Source organism: Populus euphratica, unplaced genomic scaffold, assembly GCF_000495115.2.
Source record: "Populus euphratica unplaced genomic scaffold, PopEup_1.0 scaffold36.1, whole genome shotgun sequence".
Classification (NCBI taxonomy): Eukaryota; Viridiplantae; Streptophyta; class Magnoliopsida; order Malpighiales; family Salicaceae; genus Populus; species Populus euphratica.
The window spans coordinates 617,579-642,002 of NW_011499908.1; the positions used below are offsets into that span (position 1 = coordinate 617,579).

A 24,424-nucleotide genomic window follows, 5' to 3' on the forward strand; every position below is an offset into this window, starting at 1 on the left:
ATTTCTGAGGACGCCTGAAAAGCATCTCTAACCTGTAGTGCTTTGGGTGCATGTTTAAAACAAGTTAGCATCAAGCTGTCCTGTTGATTGCACCGTTAAAAATGTCTGTCTACAGAATATGACAAGATGCATTTATTTAATTCTGCTGCTCATTGACAAGTATGGCGTAACAGAGCACACCATCAAAATCTTATGTATGATTTAGCCTAGGATAGTCAAAATTACAGCGATGGCGGCCCGTTCTAAACCAAAATTACAGCATCAGAAGACAAAAGGGTAACCATCTCAAACTTCGACTCCCTAGTAGTTACGCTATATGGTAAGAATACAAGTAAACATTCTGGGGCGTCACGCTGATCTAGCTTCCATCTCGGAAAGAGACCAGTAGGGTAGAACATAGCGTTGCACAACTCGAAATAAAAAGAACTGCAATCACTGGAAGGATTGCCAGAAAAAGTGGAAATATTGCAATTAAATATAGTGGAAACTCAAGTATCACCAAAACCAGGAAATGCGGCTGTCAACAGCCTTAACAGTAGTGGGTAACAGGGGCATTCGCCCAAACTCAGCAACAAATCTATTGAGGCATCTCGTTCTTTTTTCGCTGTGCCCTCCCAAGCTACTAATTCCAGTCGAACCAATCTCATGTATCTTACCTAAAATTTCAACAGCCAAGAAGAAATAGAAATATTTCCATGTCACAAACAAATAAGGAGGAGAAATAACAAAAAATTATCGTTTAAAATCTTCAAAGCAATATTTAAAGCAGAAGCATTTTTAAGGATGCAACAGGTGGGGGGAATTTCGTCTCCCTTGTTGCTGATTCCAACAATAGAAAAGGTTCAGAAATATTGAAAAGGTAAATTTTACACGATTTGACAGAATGTGTCTTGAACAGAAATCCAGATCATAACTGGCGCACAGTTCTAGCATTCACCAAGACGCGCTGCTTATTGATAAATGATAGTTACCAAAACGGAGCAGTAGGGCTTATTCGGGGTTTGGGAAGTAAACAATGGTGTTCACAGAGTGGAAATAAAGCTGCCCCAGTATCATGCTTCTCCTATTTCTTACATCCCACCCATAGAGAAACAAAGTTACTAAAGTTTCCTGTGGATATGTAAAAATGATAAAACTCCTGTACACCAAGACCTAAAGCTCCATTACTCAACCATGCCAGACCACAACAAATTTCAGTATTTTCGTACAAAATTTACAATTTGGAATTGAAATTTCATCAGAGGTATGATGAATAGTGAGCACAGCAGGCACACTTTATACATGGAACAAGTTACAAAAACCATGTTATACCAGAAGACATGATATTTTAAGAGCTAGGTACTTTCATCAGCCAACCTTGGGTCTAAGGCTCAAGAAAGAAACCAACTAATGTCCAGGTAATGTTATTAAAACCTGGAAGTGTCATGCACAGTTTGCATCACTCTCCTTGATTGGACCCTTAGAAATGGAACTACATGTTTGCAAACCAAGATACATTACAACTTTGTGTGTTATCAAATTCACAGAAAATCACTCTAGCACGACATGGTATAATAAGATGCATGCCCTATTAGAGTTGATGCACAATAGTACAGAATCTCCAAAGACTGCTCACTGGCACACTATCTTGCAAAAAAATCCTCCAATATGGTAAGAGACAGTGCAAGTGTTTTTAGTATATCATCTTTACTTAATTTTAGTCTATTACTTAGTTGATGAACTGAGAACATTGGTGTAGATATATTCGCAACCCTGGTCTGATGCAGATGGTTTTAGCATATAATGAATGAAGACCATTGCGTTCGCTTTAACTGAAACATTATTACTTGGATGACATCATTTTTCACCTCCTTAGCTCACAAAGAAAAATAGAAATATCAATTATTTCTATGACACAGCAACAAGCGAAGACATGGTGTAAATACAAAGACAAGGAAACAAAAAAAATGGTCCACCAGATGTGAGAATAAGGCAAGCTGACCAGGGAAATCAGTGAATTTAGCCTTGCAGGAGCTAATAACAGAACACAATTTTCTAATGGCCACAAAAGAATAAATCTTTCTATCATCCCTTTTTTGGCAGTGAAGAAGAAGTTTCAAGTTTAACCACTAAAATAGTTCAAGAAATGGCTTTTTTTGTAGTTTCGTTGCACATGATTTTATATAAAAATACATAGTGCATTCCAGAGCATTTCATAACATGACACCCCTCTTAAATTAGGAAAGTACTAGTAATATTAGCAATCATGAAATTAGAGGGGATAAACAGATGAAAGCTACAATAAGATAGATCATTTACCTTTCACCCATATAGGGGGGGCACCAGTTGCATTTGCAACAAGAAAAGACATCGCAATATCTTCACAATTTCTGGTGAATCCATTCCAAGATTAAGAAGAATAGTAGCCATTGAATAAATATAACACAAACAGTGGCCAAGTAAAAAACTAAGTACAAGACAAACCTATTCTTGGTCACAAATTCTTTGATTGATGCTGGCATCTCATTTGTGTACAGCCTAAGATACTTCTTGTTGAAAAAAGCTGCTTTTGAGAGTACCATACTGTAAGTGCCTGTCCACCACACAGACCACCATCCACCGTATGTGTAGTAATCTTTTTTTCCTTGCTGCACATTGTTTGAGAAAATGAAATGGTTTACGAAAAATCCTTTATCCTCAATCATGCCAAATTGTTAAAAAAATTGCTAAAGAATAAATTACAAATGGAATAAATTGTGCCTGATTACAATTTGCATATTGGCACTTCAAGAAACAAATGATTTCTAGGTAGAGTTCATAACTGTCTTGAACTAATGATTACATTTGTAATTTCATGCACAAACATATAGTTTTCAATAAGTTATGAAGCAGTAAATGCTTCCTAAAACTTGCCTTCAAATTGATATATGAACATGTCATCATTTAGTGCTGCTTCCTCTAATGGTGCCCATGACAAAGAACATAAAAGAACATTAGAAATAGATTGAGTAAACAGGGTCGTGTGTGGTCTTGACACCATAAATAAGAAAATGGCTTTGGCCAGAAGATAACCCATGAAGGCCTTTCAGCATGCAAAAACCACACTTTAGTTATATGTTCTGACACAAACATAATCCTCCTTACAAAGTTGAGCTTGATGTGTGTGTGTGTGTGTGTGTGTGTGAAGCTTGGAAATATCAAAACCAAACATAAATGTCACATGAAGTAACTGCAAACTTGAAAGTGATGGGCAAAAGAGAATATGAAATGCAAGATCTTCAAGAAGCCATACCGATTTATCAACCCAATGGGCACGAGGAACAAACCCCACCATTGCATCTGGGGCACTTTGCCAAACCTTGAAAGCAAACTCCACAGAGGAACAAGGAAATATAACATCATCATCAATCGAAAAAACAGCATCTGTCTTCAATCCAGGTATTTCTTTGAATCTATTGTTCAAGCTGTCTTCCTTGTTGATATCAAAACTCAATTTGATTTTATGCAGCCCTTTCGTTTTTGATTCTACCACATGGTTTAGAAATTTGGAAAGAGAATCTGAAGGAGGATTGGGCTCACTCCACACAATATGTATAGATTTGAGCCCTGCACATGATGAATAGTGAGAAATGGATTGCTTCAACAGATCATATCTTTTCCATGTGTTCATTACAATAGCATATCCTTTCCTGTATAAAAAGATATAATTGATCACAAAACAATAAGATCTAACATGCTCTGCCATAATGCAGAGTATTAAGAATATCTTCTTTTTCAAAAAAAAAAAAAAACCATGGAGTATTAGAGATATCAACAAGGCAGTTCTAAACATATTCCAACTTCTGAGTTCTGGCTAAAAAATAAAAGAAACAATTTACTGATAGATGTTTTCACTTATTGAAACATTACAGTGCATTTCTGCAACTAATAATTTTAGTTAGATTCATGAAGGGCTCGATCTATTAATGCAAAATTACTTCAATTTTGACACAAACACCAAACAATCATGCTTAAATATGGAAAAGATATCATAACATTAAAAGGAAGTTGGTGTTCTATCGGAGCAATGGCCAACTCAATTTCTGCAGGTTGGAACATTGAACCCCTAAAGTTGATTTTTCCATGACGGATTCAGTTCCATTACATACTATTCCTACTTACTTTTCAAAAACTATGCATCCTAAAGATACAAACATCAAGGTATGCCCCTTTCCCAACTCTGCTGTTCATCTTTGGAATGAAAGCAGGTCAAATTTCTCATTTCCAAACTGTCATTTCTCGTTGTCCACTCTAATCTGGTTTGAAAGCAAATATATAAATTTTCATTATTTAAATTCTTGACCTCACACACCGAAAAAGAATGAACTTTCCCAGTTCAGCATACACGCACATGTATAAAAGTAAAAACTAAAGGCTTTATTACTGATACTACCCACATTTAAGTCAATTCACGAAACTTCCTTGCTAGACAAATTAGTTTTCCAAGTTCACTTTCATTGACAAGAAGTAAGAATTACTAAAGTCATTTCTTAACCAAATCTGAATAAATCTTCGATAACGATTCATGGTTAATGATAATAAAAGAAAAAAAATCTCATCTAACTTTAAAAATGGAAAGGATTGGTATATAATTATCACCACTTCTAGTAATTAGTTATACGCACTCTGGAAAAAGAAACTGATCAACAGAATCGCTGTAATCAGTCCATCCCATAAAATCGGACCAGCGGGTACCGACCACGAGTACCGTAAACGCGATGCAGCATAGGAGAAGGAGCTTGATCTTCGACGATTTAACGGCTGTGATCGCGAGTTGCCGGAATCTCTGCACCCCGCGACGGTTAGCCAATAACGTCCCTCTCATTACCGCCCGTGCTAATCATTGTGTTCATGCACGTGATAGATGACACCTGATTCGAACTTACCCGTCTGGCGGGCATTGCTCATTAGTGCTTCGAGAATGTGAGAGCATCTTCAATCAAAAATATTATTTTAAAAAGATGATATTTTAAATAATATAAATATAGTTTTTTTTATTATATATCTTTTAATAAAAAAATATTTGAAAAGCTAATTTTATTAACGTGGAATAAATAAATATTTTATTTTTTAATAATTTTAATATTATCTTTTTTATATAGTTAGATTTAATTCGCTTATTCTTTTATTGTCTACTTTATTAGTTTTAGTTTTTTAAGAAATATACAGAAATAGTATTTGAGGGAAAGAAAATGTATTTTAATATTTTATTTAGTTTTTCTTTTGAGTATAAAAAATAAATAAAAATATTAAAATATTAATTTTTTTATTTATGATTATTTATATGAATTTATTTAGAAATGTGGTTATGGTTACTTTTTAAATAGTTTTTCATGTCAAAATATATACTAATAATTTTTTATTTTTAAAAAATTATTTTTAACATCAATATATTAAAATAATTTGAAAATACTAAAAATATATTAATTTGAAATTTATAAAAAAATAAATAAATCTTTTTAAAATTATGTTTAAAAAAATAAAAAATAAACAGTTCCGCATCTCCATTGGAGATGCTCTGAGATTAGTTTGATGAAGTCTGGGCCTGTGCCACCATCGTCGTCTTTTGACCTCTCGGCCGTCCTAATGGAGATTTGTTTCGTATATGGGCTGGCTCCCCTTTCCCTCATTTTCATAGCATAAATCTCAATAATTTAAAAATATTAAATTAAAAATAAATATAAAATATTTAAAAAATATAAAATATAAAAATAAAAAGACACAAAATCTCTTTTTGGTATTAATATCGTGTTTAGAATTGCGGCATGTATTATTTTTTAAAATAATTTTATTTAAATATATATTAGAATAATATTTTTTATTTTTAGTATAGATATATTAAAACAATTAAAAATAAAAAAATAACTCAAAGCTTAAAAAAATTAAAAATTCTCAAAAACATGGAAAACCTGTATAAACAAACACTATCTAAGAAAGTGCTTAACACAACCTTTTCTTATGCTTTTAGATATTTTTAAAAAATATTTTTGGTTTAAAATAATATTTAATTGATTTTTTATTTTTTTTATTTAAAAAAAAATTCAGAGTCAATTTATTTAATGTAAAATATTTTACATGAAAAGACTTTATAGATTTTTCTGTATTTACTTCTTGAAAATATTTTATGAAAAATATTTTAACATGTTTCTCCTAAAATATTTTATAAAAGTATTAATCAATATAAAATATTTTTCAATTAACTATCAAACTTACTTTACTCACTAAAAAAATATTTTCTTCATGATATATTTTATAAATAATATTTTTTATATAATATCTTCAAGTTATTTCAATCATTATCACCCCCACCTTAATCGCTGCAACCATTTCACCACCACCATCTCCTTTTGCACTTCTAGGCAAGGCAAAAATACCGGTCTTTAATAAATCCGAAAAGGTTACACAGGGGAACACGCGAGGGCAAATGAGCAGGTGACATATCGAGAGTTAAAAATCAATTATTTTAATAAACTAATTTTAACATTATATAATTTCCCAAAAGAAATAAATGTTTTGCTATTCGACATGAATAACTGTATATTGAAATAGTGTAATAATATAATTAATTTTATTAACAAAACTTGCTATAAATGCAATTTTGAATGAGATTATTTATTTTATTATTTGATATTAAAAAAATAATTAAAAACAAAATTAATTGTTCAAATTTTTTGCACTGCAGTAAAGTTATTAATTTACCCTTTAGGACATGAAATTTTAACATTTGAGTTAAAGGTTTTTTTTAATTAAAATAATTTAAATACAAGACTAAAATTCTGAATAGTCAGCATAATTTTTAAAGAGGATAAAGAAAAAAAATAAGTTTAGTTATTTGTTAGATTCACTCAAACTTAAATCAGACATATTTAATATTATTATTAATATTATAAATATTATCATATTCATTATTATTAATGTTTTTTTTTTAAATATTATTATTGAATAAAATTATAAGTTTAACCTGAAGGATAAAATTAAAAATTAATATTATTATTTTTAATATTCAAATTCATATTTTTATTATTGTTAATGTTATTAAACAATATACTAAATGAGATCAATGTTATATTGTTCAACTACACACAAATTATTATGAATTAGAGCAATTTAATGATGGACTTGTCTTTACCAGAGAAATTTACCAAGCATACAATTGGAGATGAGATTTTTTTTTTATATGATATATTTGATATTGAATAAATAATTAGAAATAAAATGATTTATCTGGGTTTTTCAGGCTGCAATATAAATATTAATTTACCTTTCACAGTACAAAATTTCAAGACTTTTGGATTGGAAGCCCCTCTTGTCTTGTTTTTTTTATTGTTTAAAATTCTGAATATCAAGTGTAATTTTTAAGAGGGGTAGAAAGAGAAAAAAAAATAAAAAAAAATGGACTTGACAAGCTTGTCGTCCCAAACATGACAGATTTGATATGCTCGTCAGACCAACTTAAACATGGATCTAATATAATTAATATTATTATATATATTATTAATAATAAACTTGAAAAAATTATTCTTACTATAAAAAAATCATAAATTTAATTTGAATAATAAAATTAGTTATTATTGTTGTTGTTGTTGTTATGATTATTGTTATTATTATAAAATAATTATTTAAAGAAATACCCTTAAGTAATCCAAACTTATATTTATCAAATTAAATATTTGATATTATACTAGCTTTTATTGTTTTAAAAAGTAGTTTTTCAAAAAAACATTCTAAGTTGTGATTTAAAAATATACATGTCTGGTTAAGATTGTTATAAAATAAATTTTTGCATGCAAAGAAAATAAAAAATAAGTATCCATGAATGAAAAACATGGTAGTTTTTTTTTATATAAAATTAATATTTAAAATATAATTATGCCGGGAGCTCTATACAAAAAACAAAAATTATATAACCAATAAAACAATTTTTTTTCGTGACAGGGCAAAAGCATGAACTATCACATTATCAAATAGTCTCCAAATTTAAATTGCCATCTATGGCTGCCTGCTAGAGCCACGCCAAATTTAAGATTCTCATCCAATCGATCTATGTTACAACTCAAACTCAAATAACCTTAAACTTTGAAATGTAGTGAGTTGACCAGGTCCCAGGTTAACCTCGAAAAATAAAAAAGAATTACGTGGAGCAATTTCATCAGTTCCATAAGCATCCCAACATCTCCGTGCCAGATCACTTTCTTTATTATCAAATGATCACTTCATAACTGTCGGATTTTCATAACCTTCGACCTAAATAAGATTTTTGAAAACCTTAATCATTCGGCTTCATAGTTTAAACACAAACATCAAACAAATCAAAGTAAAGCAAACCATGCGAAAAGGTTAGAATAAAAATACAGTCCTCTCTCTATGCTTCATCAAGTGATCATGGTGCTTTATACATGATTATTTTGTCTGGGTATTCGATTATTCTAAAAGGTTTTATTTGGTAATCAATGTCGAAGAGAAACAATTTAGTGATATTTAGTGATAGATAAAGCACGCACATCCTTGGTTTTGATTTGAGAACCAGTGCTTTCAAATCCCGATGCGGAGATACAACTCACTAATACATGTGTTGTGATTTTAGTTTATTGAAACAACGCGCGTGGACTTAGGCTATAAGAAAAAGAAGCGCGAGGGTAGGCTGATCAATTTAATAATTGACACGTGGTTCAGAGGATTATACAATATTAAATTTATTTATTTTAGAGTTTATTGAATAAAAAAAGAGTAGGGTTTTGTAAAACCCGGCCAAGATACTGGGAGTCTGGGACCCACGCACCAGGCCATGCCGGGTTCTACAACAATGCCCACGGCCTAGGTAGATCCATAATGGGCCCTCAAACAGACACATTCAGGCTGTGGAACCGGATAAAATTTAGATAAACATTCAATCCAAACCAAATTATAAATCTTGACCTAATAACAAAAGGCCATCTGAAAGAATCTAAACACCGCGTGACGTTAGCGTGCTAAAAGACCCGCTTGATTGAAATAACCTAATTACTGCTTTTTTTCTACTCCGCTCGGACGAGCTCGAGCTTCATCAATGGCGGACTCAAACCTCTTCTACATCTCCCTCGTCCTTCTCCCTCTCTTCCTCCTCTTTTTTCTATTCCTAATCACCAGACCCCGACCCATCCAAATCCCAATAAAGAAACGCCATATCTTCATCACCGGCGGATCCAGTGGCATCGGTCTAGCCCTGGCACACCGGGCCGCATCAGAGGGAGCCCGTGTCTCAATTTTATCCAGGTCCATAGATAAGCTAGAAGAAGCTAAGAACGCAATCAGACAGTCCACCGGCATCGACGTGGCAATTTTTGCTGCTGATGTGAGAGATTTTGAAGCAGTACAGAGAGCCGTTGATGAAGCTGGCCCCATAGATTTCTTGGTTGTGAATCAAGGGGTTTTTGTGGCTCAGGAATTGGAGGAGCAGAAATTGGAAGAGGTCAGGTTCATTATAGATGTTAATTTGACGGGGAGTTTCAATATGATTAAAGCCGCCTTACCTGGAATGAAGAGAAGCAGGAAGGATCGGGGACCTGGTTCGATTGCTCTCATGTCTTCCCAGGCTGGCCAGGTACTGATCAATTTATATTGTTTTGTTCTTTTGCGTGCCTGCGTGCTCATTTAGTGGTTCAATGAAGGTAGTAGGAGTCTATGTTCTTGATCTTTCATGTGGGATTGTTTTTGTTTAGGTAGGTATTTATGGATACACAGCTTACTCGGCTAGTAAATTTGGTCTTCGGGGTTTAGCAGAAGCATTGCAACAGGAGGTTATTGGGGACAATATCCATGTCTCTCTAGTATTCCCTCCAGATACCGAAACTCCTGGTCTGACTGAAGGTATGGAATTTGTGTGGGACAAGGTCTTGGTATGTTATGACATACTTACATTCCCTAGCGTGGGCTAATTTGGCTGAGTTTATTTTGGATTCTAAGATCTGGCATCTGATTGATGTGCAAACTCAGTTTAGGCTCCTATCCTGCGAGCCCTGCACAAGGGACCGTGTCAGTTTTTTATATAACGATGGCCTTTTCATGATGGTTGATATGTTTAAACTCGAGGCGAGAGAGACTGCGATACTGCATAATGATATATTAGATCGCTGCTATTAAAGTGAAAGTCACGATGAAAGAACACATAGTGAGATATATCTTTGATATGTATTTAATAGTTGGTCAGGAAAAGTTATTGTGCTATTCAGGTAAATTGTGGATTTTAATTCTTAAATTCATTAAATTTACTGCAATACTGTGTTATGTAGTTGTGAGAGACTCTGTACATATGAATGTGTAGACTTTGTTATATGCTTTGCTTGTTAAATTTGCATCTGCATCAAAGTTTGGAGGGATCCATTCTGTTGTAATTTGATTGCTGCATGGAACTAAAGGATGAATTTTCATTGCAGAAAACAAAAGAAAACCACAACTCACAAGTATCATAGCGGCATCCTCTGGTGCGATGAAAGCTGATGAAGTTGCAAAGAAAGCTTTAGATGGCATTAAATCTGGTAGTTTTACAATCCCGTGCAACTCCGAGGGATTCTTATTGGCCATAGCAACTGCCGGTTTATCTCCTCAGAGATCATACTTGATGGCATTTGTTGAGGTGGTTGCTGCTGGTTTATTACGTATTGCAGCTCTGTGTTTCCAGTGGAATTGGTATGGAAGCATAGAGAAGTGGCACATGAAAAAAACCTGTAAGCATCAAATGGCCCCTTAACTTCTGTGATTTGTTTTTGTGTAATAACTAATAAGGAAAGCATTTGGGCCATGGTATATGCTAAACTGGCGGTGCGAGGTTGAGGGAGAAGTCACGAGTCACTTCTTACCTAGTAAAAATTACAATGTAGGAAGATCCTGGTAATGGAATGAAGTATCAAGTCATCAATCTAACCTATTCTTTTCTATTCCTCTATTCCATGATGCTCCTTGTTGTTCAAATGTTCTGGATAAGAGCAATGTTTAGAAATTTTCCAATTTTGTAAACTTCCATTTGAGGTTGTTTCCATGTCGTGCTCAATAAAATAGTATTTTTTTTCTTTTATTTTTCTCCCTTTTCTAACGCTATTGCCAGTATCTTTGAATTCCTGAGGAACTGGGTGTAGAAAGTCTAGTTTGACGCTTGCTAAGTTATATGCCTATGGTTTTTCTAGTGTCCTCTGTACAGTATATATTTGTTTATGAGCTAATGAGATAGCAAGTATCACTTTGCATGTTGTTAAATTTGGATATTCTAGAGAGTTTTCTTATTGGCATTAAAAACCTTGTTTCCACTGCCAATTAAAATCAACTCGAAAGCTAACTTGACTAGACTGCTAAAGTAGGATGTGGTGTGATGTTCCTATATCTAGTCAACTTCGTGTTTGCTTCACAAGTCTCCTTTATCCTTTGGTCTCGTGTTGAATTTTAGCATTTTGATAGTGGTTAAGCATTATGTAGTCAAACTACCTTAATGAATCGACATTATATATTCAAGAACTTGCCGTGCAAGAATGTCATTTTTCTGAATGCTGCATCATTGCATCTCTGGTTTCATATCAATTTTAGTGTATGAACCTTCTGGGACAAGCATTAGGATCTAATTTTTCTCATGATTTCTTTTTCCCAGGAACTTAGAAGCTCTTGGTGCTTGAAACAGGCAGGCATTTTTCTGATGTAAGCTGCAATGTATGTCGAAGACTCCCTAAGTTGCTGAAATGGGGTTTTGGGCTTCACAAAATTTCCAGCCTCTGTATTTCAGGACCGGGTTTCCTCCTCTCCCCCGCTTTCTTTTGCCACTGTGAACTAGCAGTCATTCGATCCATATCTGGTTTATTTTTGGATTATGAGTTATTGTGTTCGCACCGACTGATCCCTCCTTTGTATATCAGGAACTGCTTATATCTCCATTCAATGTTAGACTAATATAAGCAGTTAAGCACTGATACGTATTTCTTTTCCTATTTCGTTCTGATGACATTCCCAGGGGACGGTCGTAATTCAGATCAGTGTACATTATTCGAATTATAATGTTGTCATGCATAGGGGAAGTTCTTGAAGGAAAACGAAAGCTTGAAATCTTTGTTTTCTAGGTTTTTATTTTTATTTCATTTTTATCTTCTCATATTTGGTAATCATTGTTTCAAAATTTTTACTCAGCCTCAAAGCATAATTCTACTTTCTTATTAGTGAGTTTTATTAACTTTTTGGCAAGGAGTGGATACAAAATCTAATCTAGGTTGAGTAAAAAAATTAAAAGAAAATGATCAAGGCTATCTTCTTAAAGAACCATTTCTCAAAAGTGAAGAGTTAATGATTCTGATGATTTTTTTCTTAAATGCAAAAACTCAAGAATTTTGTTCTTTAAAAAAAAAAAAGGATACTAGAGTGCTTAGCCGGCTGAAAGAGTTCTCGTCATGGACCATCTACTGGCTAGCTAATAGCCCACAAGCCAATTTCAATTCTCGATCCAAAGCATTTCAACTGCAGCTCTAAAACTCGTTGCATTCCGATATCAAAACATCTATCATGAACATCATGACAGGAATTGTGTACCTGGGAAGGTGAAAGTCGGTTCCGCGTGTATTTTCAGTAAAAAGGAAAAAAAACTGTATTTCCCTTTTTTTGTATTTTAAAATATTTTATTTTTTATTTTAAATTAATATTTTTTATATTTTTAAATTATTTTAATACGTTAATTTTAAAAATAAAAAAAATATTATTTTACTATGCGAAATTTTAATATTGTTTTTAAAGTTTCAAGCTATATTTTATTTTAAAAATATTAAATTTATGTTTTTTCAGTTGTTTTAAATTAATTTTAATATATTAACGTCAAAAATTAAAATATATAAAAGAATATTATGTACCACATTATTAAACTAACATCCAAACTTTTAAAATTTTATTATTATTATTTATCATTTTCCATATGGTGCGAGTGAGGCTTCCGAGAGAAAAATGATGGTGGTCTTCAGTTGAAAATACACACGTGTGCATGTGTATATATAAATTTTATGACCTAGAACATAGCTAAAAACAAGTTTTTAATTGAATCCAAAGATATTAATATAATAAAATTTATTTAATTCAATTATGTTTTTAGTGATTTAATTGACATAACCAGATATAGTTTAAATATAAACAATATTAATATAAAAAATAGAAACAATATCATTTTAATAAAACAATTATATAGTTTAAATATAAACAATATTAATGTAAAGAATAGAAACAATATCATTTTAATAAAACAATCGATATAACTTTACTTAATGATCAAATAACACAAGTTCTATTTTTTAAAATCAATTACTGCAGTGCGTCCTATAACCATGCATTAGAACATTATTGTTAGAATTATGAGTTGACAGTTATCATATGTTTATCGTGCTGAATCAACTTAAAAACTTAAAAAGTTATAAAATAATAATATTAAATCATTGAAATTGTGTTAAATCATGATTTTAAACCTGTTTTTACAAGTTTACAAGGAATATATATACTGCATCAAAAAGTCAAAAACCTTAGCCAACCACATTAAGCCTAGCCGTTATTTCTCCAAGTCCTTCTGGTGTCCCACACAACAAATCATCGCTGCAATCTGCATCAAATGCAACTTTCACCTTCAGCCCTTTTTTTTTCACTTATCGACGGTTGACGATATCCTTTCCATTCTCCGAATCTCCACCAACTTGTACTCCTGGAAGCAAGTCAATTAATTTGGGTTGAAAAGAATTATATATGCAAATTGTAACCTACTAGTTGAGTGATCTACTTCCTTGAAGATTTTTTTGTATATGGAGCTTCTGAATCAGTTATTTCGAGTTGATCAATGCCAGGAAAACTAATCAATTATGGAGGTCAAAGTAATTAAGTGATCTTGATATTTACAGCACCGTGGAGGAGCTGAAAAAGTGGGCTTGGAGAAATCAAAAGAGATAAGCCATATCATTGTCTTTGGTTGCTATGTCTTTCCATCAATCGCTCTGTGGTTACCTGGAAATGTAAAGGCATGGAGCATTCTCTTACTTGTTCATGATAGTTTATGTTAATTTCAAGAAAAAATAAATACTTATATATTACCAAGCCAAGTGATAACATTGTTTCTATCTGATAGAGACATGTTATCATTATCCTTATCCTTGTGGAGTTTAAAGTCTAAAATGAGATGCTGTTATCAATCCCACATTTCTTTATTGTTGATTGTTTTGACAATCTAACATGAAATACTTTGATGTCGAACAGTGTGATTGACACTGGGAATTATTAATAGAAAAGTATGTCATGATTCGGGCAATTATTATTGTTTGGCTGCTCCATCAATGTTTCCATGTTAATCTAGTTCTCGATGGCAAACTAGCTAGAGAAACTGACAATTAATTAGACCTCCATTTTGAGCAGGTTGTGTGGTTCTTTAATGTTTCAGAATTCTCAATAAATTCAAAATCGCTCCTTAGCAGTACTTTAGCTTGCATAATTCTTTCTTTTATCAACAACTAACGCATGAAATTTGACATTTAAAATTATGTATTTTAATTGTTAGTTAATGAAAATCCATGAACATAAATAATTGTATTATATTTTTAAGTTATTTAAATTATTATTAGATTTTTATTTGAATTATGTATTTTAAGTTGCCTAAATTATATATAAATTTTTATTTGAATTACTTATAATTTTATAGTTTTACAACTAAAATTTATATTATATTTTTCATATCATGAAAAAAATATACACCGTGCCAGTTTTTTTTTGTTCCTTACGAGAAAAGCTAATGGCCGTTTGCTTCTAACCGACGATTTTGATTACAGTGTAGGAAAGTTATCGTGTCCCCCACTCTCAGGGAGGACTTTCGCTGAACAAAACATTAGCGATGGCTTCCATTATACGTGGAAGTAGAAATCCACGTGTACACATTTCAGTAAATAAATTCATAAAGACAATGTTTTCTGCTTGAAAACCAAATTTCTGCAATGTACTTCCATTCACATTATAATTCTGGAAGGAAGAAACAATCTAAAAAAACCGGATAATCTGAATCATGAACGGTCTAGAAAATATATAATACATGCAAACAGCAGAATGGCCCTTCCTGCACAGACAAAACTTGCTCGCGTCAGGAGCACCAATCCTGGGGCATGTAACTCCGTTAAAATAAGCAAGAGGTAAATGGCCTTGATTAAATGGGCGGTTGCCAGCACATTATTATAACAATGTGTTCGTGACGTTCTAGCATTAGTTTTATGATTTGTATCTTGTAGGAGTGGGCAATGATTGTCTGTTTGACATGTGTTTAACAGAAAATCACCAGCTCAATTTTCTTATCATGTCTGCGCCTTGCCCTTGAAAATAACATTTGTAAGGCTGCGTTTGTTCACTTCCGGCTTTTGTGTTTGCCATTTAAAAAATATGCTAAGTTGTTTGATAATATATTAAATTGTATTTTTTAATATGAAATTTACTAAAAAAATTAAGTTTAAAAATATAATTTTTAAGAAATAATTTTTATATATATTTGTAATTAAGTTTTGTAAAACTGTTTGTTTTTATATTTTAAAAATACTTTTAATTTTTTTTAATTTTTTTACTTCAAATTAATATTTTATTTGAGTTTCCAGATTATTTTTACAAGTTGATATTAAAAATAACTTTTAAAAAATAAAAATATATATTTTAATGCATTTCCGTATAAAAAATACTTTAAAAATAACCACAATCACATAATTACCAAATATTTTATACATACTTTATACTTTTTACTATATATAAATTTTAATTATCATTTTTATAAAATATATATTTAAATTCAACTAACTATATCTAATCATATTTTTTAAAAATTTATTTTTTAAAATCACAACTACAAAAATTATTAAAAAACAAACACAATCTAAGGTTGCTACCCTAACGCAGACGTGATTGGTAAATTATCTGATTTTTAACCCGCATGATCGCTACAGCTCTTGCATGTAGGGTGATAGGTCCCCTTTTTTTGCTGTAATTTCCTCAAACGTCTGACTAGTATTTTAGCAATCAGACCATGAGGGAAAAGAAGAAGAAACTAGAGGGCAGGCACCGTGCCGTGATTGAACACATTGGCAAACAAACTTTCAAATTTTTCTCTCATGGCAACAGCAAATTTAAGGCAGGAAATCTATACCAAGTCTAGGCTATTATGATAGGTGCCACTGCGTCCGATCTGATCACTCAACGGGCTGAAAAGTCTTCGCCAGAACAAGCCGGTGAAGCTATATCACAAATTAAAGATTCGCACAATCGCATACGAGATACGACATGCAGGGTTGCTGGGCGAGAGAGAGAGAGAGAGTTTAACTAAAAGCCAAGCTGGCCAAAAGGACAAGAAAAATAAGGCAGAGTTGTTAACATTATCCTCGCATGTCACTCCTAGTATAATCTATCGTATATACGCAACAAGACACATTAGTTATTGTTCTCCGGGATTAGGATAATCATGGTCGCCGAATCCTCCATTACCACCTAAACCGCATCGCCAGCTTGTCAGGTTCTTTGGTTCTTTGCTGGGATCGTCATTGGCTTGAAATTAAATTGAAGGAAGTAAGGGTCGATGATTCATTCGGTATAGAATAGGCAAATACGACCTGTTTTTTTTATACCATAGAGAACCCGAAGGATAAAGTATTTATTGATGCTTCCACCGCTAGGAGCCGACCCCTTCATTTTTATTTTATTTTTCTAGATAAATGAAACCTGCGGAAATCATATTTAGTTGTATATCCAGTGTCTCTTGATAGTGCAGGGTGTGGTATTTTTTTTTCAAATATTTTTAATTGAAGATAAAATAAAATAAATTTTTTTATTTTTAATATCAATACATTAAAATTATAAAAAAATAACTAGGAATATTAAATTAATATTTTTTAAGAATAAAAAATAGTTTATAAAATACATTGAAAAACAAAAACTAATATATTATTAAATGATGTCATGGTATGTGTTTGTTTGTAAAGTATACACCGCATGGGTCACCTCGCAAACAAACAACGTTGGGTGTGTGTGTTGACGTTTACCATTGACAAAGCTCTGGCGCTGGCATTAGCAAAACTTGATCCATTTTCGTAAATGATCAAAACCATGAACCACAGCCATTACAAGTCTGTACAGGCATTTTTAGGGGTCTTTTTCCTTTTTAAAACGTAGCTTGGAAATCTTTCTGGTGAACTAGCACCAGTTTTTTTAAAAAATAGGAAATAAAATAGTTTGATAAAAATTGCATATACTAGCTGCGACATTTAAAAAATTCATACTTTAAAAGTGCTACATTTTAAACAAATAGTTAAAATACATTGATAAAAATTTCAAAAATAAAAAAAAATTAATAATAAATAAGACTTAGAAGTTATATTAAAGTTTCGATGATGAAATCTTTAATATCATTAAAAATATTTTGACAAGATAAATTTAATGATACTAAACAAAGTTATTAATTGTAATTTCACTTGCTTTTAAATTATACATTTATTTTTTTTACTCGGATATTCTTTTATTATTTTTAAAAGGTGAGACTAATTTTATTTGAATTCATGACTGCTTTTCTTTATAAATATATTTTCTAAAGATCGAACTTGTATTTTTATTTTTGTATGGATATAATAATACCTTAATCGTTAGACCAACACTTTATTAATTTTTCTTGATATTAATTTTTTTTTAATAATACTATAAATATTGTCATCAATTTTTGTATACCTATAAAATTTTATTATTGTGTTTTTTTTCCTCCCAACTTCTTGAAACTAGTATAATTTTGTTTAAAATCACGCAATTTTTTAATGTAGTTTTTAAATAAACTATTTTTTAAAATATTTTTTTAAAGATAGTGGTGTTCCATTTAAAAAAAAAACATTGTGTTAATTTTCGATAAAATTCCATTTTCAGCGTTAGAGGGTACCTTACCACTTGGATCTCGCAAAATTAATTATTACAATCAGATAATATGGGATCCCTACACTAATCACGATGCTAACCAGCGAAAGTAAAACAACAATGCAATTAATTCAGTGATTAAATTCAAGTTTGAACCCGTTTGTTAGCGAACCACTGATTAACTGCATTTCCATATCCATGTTTCCGTATCAAATCCACACTTCCCTTCAATTGGCTTGCGCCACTCTCCATTATTGAAAGACGGGCGGCGCTGTCACCAACATCATCATTATATACATGTGGCCACCATTGTGCCAACTATGAAATTCACTATGCATAACGTCGTTTTCACCAAACATATACGTATACATCTACATGTTTTAAAGTCGGTTTATATGAAAAAAATACAAAGAGAGTTAATTCATTAAAAATGAAAACGAAAACGAAAGCAAAAACAATGATGGCTTCAGAAAAAAATTGGTCGGTCACAAAAATAATAATTACACTCATTATTTACAAGGGAAAAAAAAAATATAAAAATCACTCACCAAGCCCCGCTATCCCTCCTATAAAACTCGACACCACAAACCTCTCTGCACTCTCAACAGAGACCAAACGATCTGTAGCTAGTTACCAGAAAGAGATTTCTTTCACTGTTAACGCTGCATTTACATTTTTCGAGCTAGAAATAAAAGGCAGCAGTGATGGAGGGCAAAGAAGAAGATGTCAGATTGGGAGCTAACAAATTCAACGAGAGGCAGCCACTTGGCACGGCAGCTCAAAGCCAAGATGACAAGGATTACAAGGAGCCACCCCCGGCACCACTGTTTGAGCCAGGCGAACTGACTTCATGGTCTTTTTACAGGGCTGGTATTGCAGAGTTCATGGCCACCTTCTTGTTTTTGTACATCACCGTTTTGACTGTGATGGGCGTCTCTAAGGACACGACTAAGTGCACAACGGTTGGAATTCAAGGGATCGCTTGGGCCTTTGGTGGCATGATTTTCGCTCTTGTTTACTGCACTGCTGGCATTTCAGGTCTTACAAATTAAAAGAGCTGCCATGAATTTCTAGTTTGATTATTTATACATGGTTCTAGCATAGAAAATAGAATTAGTTTTTTTTAAAAAATTAACCTGCGATGTGATTTTGGTGTTTGCAGGGGGTCACATCAATCCTGCTGTGACTTTTGGGCTATTTTTGGCAAGGAAATTGTCCTTGACGAGAGCCGTGTTCTACATGCTGATGCAGTGCCTTGGTGCCATATGCGGTGCTGGTGTAGTGAAAGGATTTTATGGGAAAGAAAACTACGAGATGTTCAAAGGTGGTGCCAATATGGTTAATACTGGTTACACCAAAGGCGATGGCCTTGGTGCTGAGATTGTTGGCACTTTTGTTCTTGTCTACACTGTCTTCTCTGCCACGGATGCCAAGCGGAGTGCCAGAGACTCCCATGTCCCTGTAAGCTCTCCATCTCTCTTCACTTCCTAACTAACAAGATAAAAGCTCCCTTGTAGTTGATTAATTACTTCATTTTCATGGGATCTAATGATGATGAAAATATGTTTGGTCAGATTTTGGCACCTTTGCCAATTGGGTTCGCTGTGTTCTTGGTGCACCTGGCCACAATCCCAGTTACAGGAACCGGTATCAACCCAGCTCGTAGTCTTGGTGCGGCAATCATCTTCAACAAGGACGAGGCCTGGGATGATCACGTAAGTCTCTGCTTGCTAGCCAGCTAATTAAATTCCCCTTTTTGGGTTGTCAAGAACCTGATTTGTAATTATAGAGTGCCCTTTGTTGACTCGATATCTCATGATGTTCTTTGGTTGGATGCAGTGGATCTTCTGGGTTGGCCCATTCATTGGGGCAGCACTCGCAGCTCTTTACCACCAGGTTGTTATCAGAGCTATTCCTTTCAAGAAGTGATTATTATGATTATGGTGCTTTACATTGGCCGTTCGATGATGTTGTTTGGAGATGAACATCAAAACCCAGTTTGTTCCATTTTCTCTGTTTGGCCTTTTGTGCATTTGTACCTATAATTAAGTAAGCGCACGTAATAATAGCAATACGTGTTTCTTCAAGTGAAGGGGCTTTTTATCCCAATTGCACATGTAATGTAATAATAGTAAATGTTTTTCTTCAACGACCTCTTCCTTTCTGGTTTTCACTATTTAGTTTGATGGGGTGGCTGTATGGTTATGGACCGGTGGATTGTCATTTTCGAGTTGATGCCCGGACCTACTCTCTAGTTTTTGTGTTCTAAACTTATCTGACCTGTGCAATTTGTCCGTTCTCCGTATGGTAAGGTGGGATTAGGGAGCCAATGATGTTAAATGTCATAGCAGAGTCCTCTTACGCGCATTATGGAAGGATAATATTTGGATATTCGAGTGAGATAAGAGAGTGGTTTTAGTTGTTTACCATTTGACCAATATCTATGTGGCACATGATCGTTTGTGAAACTACATATTTCAGATTTATTTTCCGGGGTAGAATTTGACAAAGGGACCAAGCCACTACACGAGATGATGACAATGGTGGTGGTTCGATGACTCAGGGATAAGAAAATTCTATTCTATTCTAATTATTATTGTTATTATTAATTCTAAATATATATACTAGCTTATTTATACCTTGATTAATATTTAAAGTTTTAAAGTTAATAATTATATAAATCTTTTGATTAATATTTAAAGTTTTAAAATTAATAATTATATAAATCTTTCACAATTTTAAAATTTATAAAACTCAAATTAAAAATTAAAAATAAACTTGGGATTTAACCGATAAAACTATACAAAATTATTTTTTTTATTTTTTTTAATCCACTTGAATCGGCCCTGAATTTTTAACCCCTTGAAATGAAAGGGCCCTTACCCCATTTAGATTAATGGAAATATTTTATGGTGTGGACCATTAGTCATCATCCGTCTATTCTCTGCGTCTCCTTCTCTTTACTAGGAGCATTGCTACCACATCCATGGAATCTTCCTTATCTTGCTCTTGTGAACCGTGTCGGCGATGACATTTATGGGCTCCATCGAGTGAGCTATGTGTGACCGCTGGCGAACTTCCTGTCACTGTCTTCTTTACGTAAAAGGTGGTCTCACTGGACACCATGATGCGAACTGAAATTAGAGGAAATCTTGTTGAGCTCGAAAGTGGGTTAATAAATAAGGGAGAAACTTGTTAATTTTATCAATGAGTTCGACGTTCTTCTTGCAACGAGAGGGGTTATTGGCTAAAGCAAAGAATTCAGCTCAAAGCATTGAGTGTTAAAAACACAGGTGATCAAGCATACCGCTAATCACACGCTGAATCTAGCTTGCAATTAACCACGTGTGGAAACTATAGTACCGCCACCATGAAAATTGAATTCACTCGCGAGCTTTAAAAACAAATCTGTTATGTAATTTAACTGAATTGTATATAATTCGATTTTTTTATATTACCATTGTTATTTTTTATCTTATTACTTTAAATGCCTCTCAACAAAAGAGATAAGTATACAGTAAAACTAATTTTAATATCAATTTCTTATCTTTTAAAATAGTAAATCAAATGGAGTGGCTTGTTTTTGTGCTAGTTCTTAGAAACAAAATTACATTTGTTATTCAATTCTTGATATTTAAAATGATTTTAAATATAAAATTTTATTAAAATCTCTTAATTGGATTCAATTCAAAAAATTCTAGATATGTTATTAGATAACTATAATACATTTGAAGAAACGAATTTGAGTTTGATGCATCTTTGATTTGAAAATACTTCGTGACAATTAAACTGGTAAGAAGAAGAAGAAGAGTCTTAGTTTGGGCACGGCGTGCAATTAATCAATTCAATGTCTGAATACTATTTATTGCCTAACACTGGGATGATAGGTCACCTCCTCTTTTCTAAATTGGTGGGGGCAACTATTGAGCTCCTGCGGGTTCCAAATTTCCTCTTTTATTTATTTATTTATTTATTAATATAGATATTTAAACTAATTTACAGATATTTAAACTAATGTTACTAGTACTAAAATTAACAATCATGTAAATTTTTAATAATTATAAGAATATTATTTTAATTTTTAATATTATAAATGGAGGTTGTTTTGTGTTGTTTAGAATTAATGGAATTAAATTAAATTTTAAATGCGAAATTAATTTTGGTGTCAGGAATTATTTTTAGAGTATTTATTTAAATTGAAAGTGAGCGTTGGATTTACTAGGAACGCACCCGCGTCAAAACCATTAAATTGAAATTAGATATCATTTTACATGCAGTACAAGAAACTCATTTCACGTTATAAATAGCACAATTGAAATTTTTTTTTTGATTTACGTGGAATGTCCGGGTTAGTTTGTGCATATCACGACTAATCCTCACGGTCCACTGAATATCCTACAAACCCAGTAGGCATGTAAGGCACCGTGAGGGTAACAAGCGTGCATGCTAGGACTTGAACCCAGGTACAATGGAAAGAGACAAGTCCCTTCCATCGCTAGGCCAATCCCTAGTTTACACAATTGAAATTTTCTTTAAATTGGTTAGTGTAGCAGTTCCTATAGCAGCGGCAGATTTGTAATTTTCTTTTTTAGAAATAATTTTTTTAAAATGAATGATTCTTTTTTTTTATATTTTTTTATATTTTTTACTTTTTATTTTTTTTTTATTTACGCGGGGTATCCGGGCCAGCTTGCGTGCATCACGACTAATCCCCATGACCCACTAAATATCCTACAAACCCAGTAGGCATGTAAGGCACCGTGGGGGTGACAGACGTGCACACTAGGACTTGAACCCAGGTGCAGTGGAAGGAGACAGGCCCTTTCCACCCCCAGGCCAAGCCCTAGTTTGCACAATTGAAATTTTTTTTAAATTGGTTAGTGTAGCGGTTCCTATAGCAGCGGCAGATTTGTAATTTTCTTTTTTATAAACAATTTTTTTTAAATGAATGATTCTTTTTTTTATGTTTTTATTTTATATTTTTTACAATTTATATTTAAACTAGTGCATATTCTCCTTTTCATTTTGTTTGGGGAGCATCTTTTAAGTAATATTTTTTATTATATATTTAAATTTGAAGAGTTTTTTTTATTCATCTATGTATTTTTTATCTTTTATATTAATGAATTTTATTTTTAAAATAAAAAAATAATATTCATATAATATTTTAATAAATAATTTCTAATATGTGTTGCATTGGATTATATTTTTTTCTCCTCTTGTTTTATTCGATTAATTTAATTAATATATTTAATTATTACTTACTTAAATAAAAAAATATTTTAATAAATAAATTTAGTAAATATAACAGGGTAAAAATCCTATCTTTTAATATTTATATTTATTTTTTGATTTTTTAAATTTTATTTTTAGTTATTATAAATAATTATTTATTTATTTATTTGTATATAAAATTTTTAATTTATTTGATTACATGTATATATAAATTTTTAATATGAACTTAGATTTTTTAAATTATAAAAATTCATTGAAAAAATTTATATATATAATTTTTTTATAAAAAATAAAAATATATGAGACACAGAACACCCCGGTAACCTATCAAGGTGTCTAGTGCAGGATAAGTGCACAGATAAGAATATAGTAATTTACGAGTTTAAATTAACTTTTCTACTACGTATTAACCAGTCATGAAAAGTTTCAGCTGTCACAAACCGGTTCAACCGAAGAAAAAACAAAAACAAGCATCCCCTTGTTTCTTTAAGCAATTTCATGATAGTAATAAGCATGTCATGCATGTCTTCGATCCATGGTACTGGTCGCCCTGACACAACATGGTAAATTGAGGTTAAGCACTTGCAAGGGCCACAAGTTTCTAGACCTGTTTTGTTTCTACGAGTCAGATCATGTAATCAAACAGAATCGCATGAGTTCCTAGTACTTGAAAATGCAGGTTTTTAGCCTTTTATATTTGATTTTTAAATTAAAAGTAAAATAGTAAATATTGTCCGTTTGATTTATTTTGTTTATAGATATTTCTAACAGAATAATTAAACTTAATTCAGCTCAATTATGTGATTTAAATTTTTATTTAAATATAAAAATTATAATAAATTATCAATTAAATTTAAATTATATGTAAAATTAAATTAAATTCCACATGTAATTTTATTAGGTTGCTTCTAATTATTGATGTATAGACAATTTTATATTTTTTTTATTTACTTTTTTTTTATATTGAAAAAAATATAAAAGATCGACAATGAAAAAAAAAAGGTTCTATCACTTACCATTATAAAAAGTAAACCCTATCAATTTGATTCAAAGTCTGTTTGGTATTGTAAAAATAATTGATTTTTAAAATATCTTTTATTAATAAATGTATCAGGATTATTTTTTTTTAAAAAAATTAAATTTTAATACTAACATATTAAAACAATATAAAAAGTAACTTAATATAAAATAAAATTTAAATATTTTTAAAATATTTTTACATCGCAAACAAACTATATGTTAATCAGCCCTCATTGTTGTATAGCTTGTTGCCTTTTCT

General features: G+C 31.9%; 3 protein-coding genes across 3 annotated transcripts; 2 read left to right on the forward strand and 1 right to left on the reverse strand.

Moving 5' to 3' along the window:
* Positions 1 to 110: 110 nt before the first annotated feature.
* Positions 111 to 4,852, reverse strand: LOC105133618 (glycosyltransferase family 64 protein C4-like). Its single transcript, XM_011037690.1, has 5 exons — positions 4,644 to 4,852; positions 3,272 to 3,668; positions 2,464 to 2,627; positions 2,299 to 2,369; positions 111 to 656 (listed from the first exon to the last, which is right to left on the reverse strand). The coding sequence occupies exons 1-5, from the start codon at positions 4,841 to 4,843 to the stop codon at positions 496 to 498; spliced, it is 993 nt and encodes a 330-aa protein (XP_011035992.1). The 5' UTR covers positions 4,844 to 4,852; the 3' UTR covers positions 111 to 495.
* A 4,089-nt stretch (positions 4,853 to 8,941) lies between these two features.
* LOC105133621 (3-dehydrosphinganine reductase TSC10A-like) lies at positions 8,942 to 12,108 on the forward strand. Its single transcript, XM_011037694.1, has 4 exons — positions 8,942 to 9,598; positions 9,717 to 9,864; positions 10,431 to 10,720; positions 11,633 to 12,108. The coding sequence occupies exons 1-4, from the start codon at positions 9,065 to 9,067 to the stop codon at positions 11,681 to 11,683; spliced, it is 1,023 nt and encodes a 340-aa protein (XP_011035996.1). The 5' UTR covers positions 8,942 to 9,064; the 3' UTR covers positions 11,684 to 12,108.
* A 6,363-nt stretch (positions 12,109 to 18,471) lies between these two features.
* LOC105133620 (probable aquaporin PIP1-2) lies at positions 18,472 to 20,059 on the forward strand. Its single transcript, XM_011037693.1, has 4 exons — positions 18,472 to 18,948; positions 19,073 to 19,371; positions 19,485 to 19,625; positions 19,750 to 20,059. Exons 1-4 carry the CDS (start codon positions 18,615 to 18,617, stop codon positions 19,837 to 19,839), a joined length of 864 nt encoding a protein of 287 aa, XP_011035995.1. The 5' UTR covers positions 18,472 to 18,614; the 3' UTR covers positions 19,840 to 20,059.
* The last annotated feature ends 4,365 nt before the right edge of the window (positions 20,060 to 24,424 follow it).

Coding starts and splice junctions, on each gene's coding strand:
- LOC105133618 (XM_011037690.1), bottom strand. CDS start 4,843: ATGAGAGGGACGTTATTGGCTAACCGTCGCGGGGTGCAGAGATTCCGG. Junction 2,628..3,271: donor CCCATTGGGTTGATAAATCG/GTATGGCTTCTT, acceptor AACAATGTGCAG/CAAGGAAAAAAAGATTACTA. Junction 657..2,298: donor CCCCCCTATATGGGTGAAAG/GTAAATGATCTA, acceptor TTGAAATTTTAG/GTAAGATACATGAGATTGGT.
- LOC105133621 (XM_011037694.1), top strand. CDS start 9,065: ATGGCGGACTCAAACCTCTTCTACATCTCCCTCGTCCTTCTCCCTCTC. Junction 9,865..10,430: donor AACTCCTGGTCTGACTGAAG/GTATGGAATTTG, acceptor TTTTCATTGCAG/AAAACAAAAGAAAACCACAA. Junction 10,721..11,632: donor AGTGGCACATGAAAAAAACC/TGTAAGCATCAA, acceptor TCTTTTTCCCAG/GAACTTAGAAGCTCTTGGTG.
- LOC105133620 (XM_011037693.1), top strand. CDS start 18,615: ATGGAGGGCAAAGAAGAAGATGTCAGATTGGGAGCTAACAAATTCAAC. Junction 18,949..19,072: donor CTGCACTGCTGGCATTTCAG/GTCTTACAAATT, acceptor TGGTGTTTGCAG/GGGGTCACATCAATCCTGCT. Junction 19,372..19,484: donor CCAGAGACTCCCATGTCCCT/GTAAGCTCTCCA, acceptor ATGTTTGGTCAG/ATTTTGGCACCTTTGCCAAT.